The sequence below is a fragment of the Asparagus officinalis genome, chromosome 7 (assembly GCF_001876935.1).
Source record: "Asparagus officinalis chromosome 7, Aspof.V1, whole genome shotgun sequence".
Taxonomy (NCBI): domain Eukaryota; kingdom Viridiplantae; phylum Streptophyta; class Magnoliopsida; order Asparagales; family Asparagaceae; genus Asparagus; species Asparagus officinalis.
The window spans coordinates 22,559,328-22,567,289 of NC_033800.1; the positions used below are offsets into that span (position 1 = coordinate 22,559,328).

Genomic DNA, 7,962 nt, shown 5'->3' on the forward strand with positions numbered 1-7,962 from the left:
TGCCGCTCCGATGCCTCTCCAACCCAGCGGCATTTCTCGCGTTATTTTAGCGGTGATGAACAGCGCGACGCCATATTTGGCGTCGCACTGTTCATCACTTCATTACTGTTCATTTATTTTTTTTTATTTTTTTTTTGGTTTAACCTCATACTTTTATGTATTTATAATTTGACCCCAATTGTTTTATTAAATGTATAAAACAATCCCAATAATATTTAAATTTTATAATTTTACCCCAATTGTATAATTTGGACAAAATAAATTATTTTTTAAAATTAAAAATAATGCTAAAATTTAAAAGACATTATTATTAATTATAATATTAAAATCTAGATATTAAGTAAAGTCCCATGAAATATACAGAGCAATCCCAATACATAATTCAAATATAATTTACATATCTGAAATACATAACATATAAAAACTGACACGCATAATATAAAACTTTATTAAAATAAAACATAAAATACAAACTAAACATAGAACATTTCCTGAGATGGACAAGCAACTCTCAATAATCTGGTAGATCGGGGCCAGAGTGTCCAATATCATTGAAATAATTGCCAAAATTAGAAGCAGACCCTTGTTCTTGTTGATTTCTTTTTTGTATTATTTTAATCTGTTGAGCTCGAACGTACTCACGCACGTTTGGATCAGCAATGGAATTCAAATCTTTCATTATAATTTTTCATTCATCTCTATCTTTTTTCATGGCTATCTTTTCTCGTTCGATATCAAACGCTACTTGCCTGTCCAAGCTCGCCTTGTCTAACCTGTCTATAAGTCGATTGTTGGAGGTCTCGATGGAGTCCACTACACTTGACTCATGATCATCATTTTTCCTTTTCAATTTAGCTTTTTTTACCCCAATAGGTCGTTCAGATGGAGTAAATGATGACAGTCCAGGAGATGTTGATATAGGAGATTCCGGAGTGGGATTATCTGATTGTGACGAGTCGAAGTTCACACTTTGGGATTGTCTTCGACCAACTTGTCTTGCTGTGGGGACATCATCTTTGAATTTTTCAAAATTTTTAACCATATTCCAGACATGATCAAATTTGAAACCTTTTTTGTACTTTGGTTCTTGCATAAATAACATCTTTGCTCGAACTAACTGCAAATTATAGTGAACATCAAGTTATGTATTTCAACAATAATAATAAAATTCAGACGATAATTAATAGAATACTTACAATATCTTCATCTGAAGCACCACTTGGATTCAGATTCTCTACTTGTCTCAAGCACGCATTCAATTTCCTTACTTCATTACTTATGATTTCCATTCGAGAACGAATTGATCGGCTCGTACGCATCTCAAAATGCTGATCTCGAAGTTCATTGTATTTGTCCTCCACACGAGACCAAAATGCATCTCGAGACTGGTTTCTACCGATAATAGGGTCTTGAGAAATATCCAAGAATACTTGACAAAGGAGCACATCTTCAGTAACCGTGTATCCAGTTGATCGAACATACATTTTTTTGTAAGAAGCGATTGGTTTGGAGATCAGAAATACTTTGAAGAAATACATCGAATTGGGTGGTTTGAAGTAGAATTCGTGAATGTTATTTATAGCCAATCCAAATTTGTTTTTTTTTGTTTGAATTTGAATTTGTCAGTGGTCAACATTTGAAATTGAATCATTTTGTACAAACTGATCAGCTTTACACATTATCCAACGTTGTCGGTGGGAATCAATTTTTGAAATCAGGTCAGCTTTACACATTGTCCAACGTATACACAGCTCAGCTCTCCTTGAATTGTGTGAAAGCTTTGTACGAGTGGGAATCAATTTTTGAAATCAGGTCAGCTTTACACATTGTCCAACGTATACAGCTAAAAGCAAATTTGAATTTTGTGACAAATTGATAACAGCTAGAAAGCATTTCCTAAAATCAGCTCATACACATTGTCCAACGTATACACAGCTCAGCTCTCCTTGAATTGTGTGAAAGCTTTGTACGAGTGGGAATCAATTTTTAAAATCAGGTCAGCTTTACACATTGTCCAACGTATACAGCTAAAAGCAAATTTGAATTTTGTGACAAATTGATAACAGCTGGAAAGCATTTCCTAAAATCAGCTCAACTTTACACATTGTTCAATGTATACAGCTAAGCAAAGTTTTATAAATAGCATACTAGATTAGGTACATCCACACAATTACTCGTTGTTGTGTTAAAATTATTATTCTCCATTTCTGCATACTTCAGTCATTCTTTTCTTACTTCAAAAATGAATTTCGATGTTGGAGGTCCATCATACTTATCATCATCTTCATCTTCGGATGATGATAATTTTCTGTCCAATATCATTGCAGAGATTGATGAAACCGAAGAAGTAATTTGTGAGTACATCAACAACAACATGATCCTCGTTAACAATTTACGTCAACACAACTACCAACCGATCCATGGTGGCTCGATTCCCGGTCATGCAGTGATCAACCGCGATCGAGAAAATGCGCATCAGAATTTGGTCATTGATTACTTTGCCGATAATCCACGTTTTGGAGAAGATATGTTTCGTCGTCGATATCGGATGTCAAGAAGTTTGTTCCTTCGTATTGTTGATGCAGTGAAAGATCATGACTATTACTTCCAACAACGAAGTGATGGACTTGGTAGAATGGGATTATCACCGTTACAGAAAGTAACAGCTGTTTTTCGCATGTTGGCATACGGTCTACCAGCTGATGCTACGGACGAATACGTTAAAATAGGTGAGTCAACAGCAATTGAAAGTATGACAAAATTTTGTCGTGCTATGGTGGAAATATTCGCAGAGCGGTATCTACGAACACCTAACGCTAACGATATTGCTAGGCTACTCTATATTGGAAAAAAACGTGGTTTTCCAGGAATGTTAGGAAGTCTTGATTGTATGCATTGGAAATGGAAAAATTGTCCAACAGCATGGTCTGGGCAATACACAGGACGTAGTGGGTCACCAACTATTATCCTCGAAGCTGTGGCAGATTATGATCTTTGGATATGGCACGCATATTTTGGTATGCCAGGCACCAATAATGATATCAATGTGCTGGAGTCATCTAATCTTTTCTCTAACCTAGCTCAAGGTATTGCTCCTCCCGCTCACTATGTTATTCAAGGAAAAGAGTATAATATGGGTTATTATTTAGCTGATGGTATATATCCGAAATGGGCTACTATTGTACAAACAATCCAACAGCCACAAGGTAGGAAGAAAAAATATTTTGCCATGAAACAGGAAGCATGTAGAAAAGATGTAGAACGTGCGTTCGGAGTTCTCCAATCACGATTTGCAATCGTGGCAGGATCAGCACGTTTTTGGAAAAAACATGTATTACATGACATAATGACTGCATGCATTATTATGCACAATATGATAATCGAGGATGAACGTGATCTTTATGCACCAATTCAAGAAGTGAGGGAAGCACCAACACCAGAAGTTGATATGGTAGCAGATGAAACTACAAGATTTACTCAATTTATTGCACGTTACGGAAAAATCAAGGATAAAGATGCCCATATTGCGCTTCGTAATGCATTGATAGATCATCTATGGGAGGAATACACTAATTCAGATAGTTAAGTGCATACTAAATTTGTAATTTTTATATTGTTGTTAATGTTTAATTATTTTCTTGTATTTTATCTTCTGTTGTATTCTTAAATGTAATATTTTGGCAATATTAATAATAAAAATATAATATTTTATTGTTTTATTAGTTTAATTTTTTAAATAATAAATCATTTTGTTTGGAAAATATGTGAAAAAATAAAATTTGATATGTGAGGTTAATTGTTGAAATAGTTAAAAATATAGGGAATAAAAAATAATCATATAAAAGTAGATAAAAAGAAAGATACTGAGAATATTCCTTTTTGGTGCAAAAAATGGTGCAATGGGTTGGAGATGAATTACTGTTAGATGTGACTTTTGCACCATTTTGGTGCAAAAATTGCACCATTTTGAGGCAAAGGGTTGGAGATGCCCTTAGGGCATCTCCAACCCAGCCCCATTTTGGTTCAAACAGTGCTTTTTGTTGCACTGTTCCTTCTCCAATCCAGCCCCATTTTCTGCTCCATTTTGGTGCAAATGAATAGTGCTGCATCAAATATGGCGTCGCACTGTTCATCTGCCCCATTACTGTTCACTTTTTTAATTTTTTTTTAAATATTTGTTTTTACCTCTCAATTAATATAAAAATAGATAAAAGGAAATAAAGTGAGAATATACTGAGAATATTCTTTTTTGGTGTAAAAAATGGTGCAATGGGTTGGAGATGTATAGAATATACTGAGAATATTCTTTTTTGGTGTAAAAAATGGTGCAATGGGTTGGAGATGTATTACTGTTTGATGTGACTTTTGCACCATTTTGGTTGGAGATGTATTACTGTTTGATGTGACTTTTGCACCATTTTGATGCAAAATTTACACCATTTTGGTGCAATGGGTTGGAGATGGTCTTAGGTCCAAATTCCGTGCATAGTATCAAGTACAATGATTAAATATGTAAAATATTGATAGGATAAGGACATCTCAGAGTTGACAACAGGACTTAGGATGACATAGCTTTCAATTGTGTAGTTTTTCATGTTGGTATACAAATGATTATGGTTAACTTGCAGTCTAGTCAATGAGACCTGAGTTACCTGATTAGTTTTATTTGTAAACCTAAGGACGAGATAAAATGTAAGTGTGAACATAATTGTCTGTATTTATACATGTCTGTGATGTTGTTTATATTTGCTATGTTTAGGAACGAAATTATTTGATGAATTAATAACCTATGCTCATCCTTTTGTTTAAGCCATGAAGATAATATTATAAATTGCAACTCATTAAGGTGTCTCTAACCGGTTGTCAAGCAGTAAAACATTTTCAAGTTTTAGCGATGATTTGTATGAATTTGTTCCACTTGAAATATCACATCTATGTGGTTCTAGGCAGAGTAACTTGTGCTTGTTTCTTTGATGAATTCTGTACTCTACTATAATACATTTTTCGGCACCAAAAACTTGATTCTCAAACATATAAATGATATATTTTGTCTTAATTTCATATCCACTTCTCTCATCATATTCTATTAGTGCTCTTTTATTGATTATCACTGAATACCCATGAAACTGATGGGAAATGTTGGAGAAATAGGAAACACAAAGTTTTATCATCTATTCAATGACTATACAACTATCAGTGCTATGTTCAGAATGAGTGGGCTGAAATGAGAAATTTAAGATGAATGAAATTCTTGATATTACTTTTCTCATAACTGGATGAAGCCTTTAGCTTTCCAAATAGTTCTGCAATAATATATTCTTCATAGACAGTTCCTTTGTCCCCCCTCCCTCCCTTGTGATTGCAGCTGCCCCTACTCAAGTTGCCTTTGAACATGGAAGCTCATCACTCACTAGGTCGTTTGTCAATCCTAGAAGTTCAGTTACAACGTTGAATATTTCTAAAAGTGAAGTTGCTGAAAACATTCATGAAGGTCAATCCTAGAAGTTCAGTTACAACGTTGAATATTTCTAAAAGTGAAGTTGCTGAAAACATTCATGAAGGTACACCTTTGATTTCTTATCCTTCGTCTCTGTATTTCTAAAAGTGAAGTTGCTGAAAACATTCATGAAGGTACACCTTTGATTTCTTATCCTTCGTCTCTAACATTTTCTTTGATTTCTTACCCTTCCTAACATGCTAATATAACTTTAGGGGGTGATAGCATATGGATTAAAGGCATCGTATGTTTTGCACTTCTGTCCAGTTTTATCCTCTGCTCCCGCACTTAATAAAGAAAATTTTCTTTGGACGTCACCATTATTACTTGATCTAGTAATAGAATGAATCATTTCTTTCTTATGGTGGATGATAGTATTATCTTGTGTCTTTGTGAAACAGTGGGTGCCAGAACTCTGTCGCGTTGCCCCATATGTTCCAATTGTTCTTGTTGGAACTAAGCTAGGTGTATTACCGGTTCAAGCTTCACTGTTTAATTATTAAGGATTCAGCTTGATTATGGCTTTCAAGCATAAGCTATATCTTGAATTTTTAGTGACAATGTTTAATGTTTCAGGTCTTCGTGATGACAAGGGCTACCTCTCTATCCATCCAGGTGCTTCTGTTATTACACCTGCACAAGTGAGTGTTTTATTGTAGTCTAAGAAACAAAACCATTTTTAATATATTTTTTCACTTGCGAACATTATTTAGAACTTTGTATATCTATTTACATTCTTCTAGAGCAAGGAACTTAGGAAGAAAATTGGCGCCACAGCTTATATTGAATGTAGCTCTAAGACACAACAGGTGCATGATTTAGATATGAAATGCATGTTTTCTTTTATTTTCTTTTCTTTCAAATGACTACATCCCCTGGTAAATAAGTCATAGTCTGTGCTGTTTATAAAGATTTGTATTGAGATGGAAGCTTGAACACCTCTTTTTGTCTCTCTTTTATTGAATAGAATGTCAAAGCAGTTTTTTATACTGCCATCAAAGGTAGTACTATGACCTCCTCGAAGGAAGGAAGTGCTGCCCAAGAAGAAAGCTAGAAGAAGCTTTGGTTGCTCGATGATGTAAGTAGCCAAAACATTGTTACCTTGAACATGCATATATCTTTGAATGTGTTATCAAATTGGTAGTGAATTTATTGTTGATGTAAAGTCTTAGGGAATACCTTTACATTTATATCTCTACATGTTCTTTTTCCAAAATACTAGTGCCACTTTTGTTGCTAGTAAATAAAATAGTACAACCGTTTTGAGTAAATAAAATAGTACAACCGTTTTGAGCACAAATCCTCTGATGTTCCTTTACCAGTTACCCACAGCTCTTCCATTGCCCCAACCATTGCTGCTCTTTTCTTGGTTCTCTTCTATCTTTCTTTTATGGGTTGCTGCTCTCTTCTTGGTTCTTTCCTATTTTTCTTTTTTCCTTTTTTGTTTTTGGGTTTAGACAGACCCTGAATGCTGCAGGCTACTACACTAAAATTTTCATGTTTTAAATTTCTAGTTTAAAACATGAATCATTTAGTGATTTACTCGTTGAGGAGACCCGTATTATTGTTTGCTGATGGATGCTATGGTAAACCAAATCATTTTTTAGATTTATTCATGCTTTAAAAGTGTTTGCTTCTGCTGGCTGCTATAGTAAACCGAATTTTAATTTGTAGAGGCTTAAATGTTCCATTTTTCTCTTTCTAAATCTCCATTGTTTGTGTGGCAGAATGAAGGTTGTGAGGTTATGGATGGTGAAGGGGAGAATATTTTGGATAGAATCAATTGAAAGGAGACAAAGCATTGGGAGAGACTTAATGAAGGAAGAACCCATCTTGATAATTAATGGGCCCGCCATAATCTTTATCATTCAAATTTTAATTATTTATGGTTTATTGCTTCACTATCATAAGTCTTTGAATAGGTTTTTATTTGTTAGATTTGTATTTCAGTTAAGAATTGTAGGATGTGGAGAAGTTGTGAACCTTATAAATTGTCTAAACTTAAAGTTTTATAGTTGATTATCACTTCATTAAATTTATTGACAAAGCTTGTATCGAGCACACATCAATTTTTAATTGATTAAGTTCACTTTTTTATTTATGATGGTAATTATCTGTTTCATTTGAATGATATTATGTATTGAAATAAATGATTAGAAATATATGAATATCATTGCTACAGTTGGATGTGAGAATAAATAGTAATATTTTGGTGAAAATATCTTTTTAATACCCTACAACAATGGTTTTATTTTTTAAAAAATAAATATTAAATTTTATAGTAACGGTTGTATTTTGTTGTTAATAGACTATAGTAATGGTTAGGATTTGCTGACGTAGATTTTTTATTATTTTATAAAAATTAATCTAATAGTAACAGTTATTATATTTACAACGGGTTTAGATCGTTACAATAAGCTAATTATAATGACTTTAATAGTAACGGATTATACGCAACGATTTTA

The 7,962-nt window shown here is 33.6% G+C and overlaps 3 protein-coding genes across 3 annotated transcripts; 2 read left to right on the forward strand and 1 right to left on the reverse strand.

Annotated features, from left to right (window-relative positions):
* Positions 307–1,648, reverse strand: LOC109849338 (glutathione S-transferase T3-like). The gene is made up of 2 exons (XM_020419157.1): positions 1,197–1,648; positions 307–1,117 (listed from the first exon to the last, which is right to left on the reverse strand). The coding sequence occupies exons 1-2, from the start codon at positions 1,536–1,538 to the stop codon at positions 689–691; spliced, it is 771 nt and encodes a 256-aa protein (XP_020274746.1). The 5' UTR covers positions 1,539–1,648; the 3' UTR covers positions 307–688.
* LOC109849337 (putative nuclease HARBI1) lies at positions 1,979–3,630 on the forward strand. Its single transcript, XM_020419156.1, has one exon. The coding sequence runs from the start codon at positions 2,243–2,245 to the stop codon at positions 3,584–3,586; it is 1,344 nt and encodes a 447-aa protein (XP_020274745.1). The 5' UTR covers positions 1,979–2,242; the 3' UTR covers positions 3,587–3,630.
* Positions 4,323–7,573, forward strand: LOC109846813 (rac-like GTP-binding protein 2). The gene is made up of 7 exons (XM_020416058.1): positions 4,323–4,387; positions 5,562–5,631; positions 5,899–5,962; positions 6,074–6,138; positions 6,241–6,306; positions 6,465–6,575; positions 7,225–7,573. The coding sequence occupies exons 1-6, from the start codon at positions 4,323–4,325 to the stop codon at positions 6,549–6,551; spliced, it is 417 nt and encodes a 138-aa protein (XP_020271647.1). The 3' UTR covers positions 6,552–6,575; positions 7,225–7,573.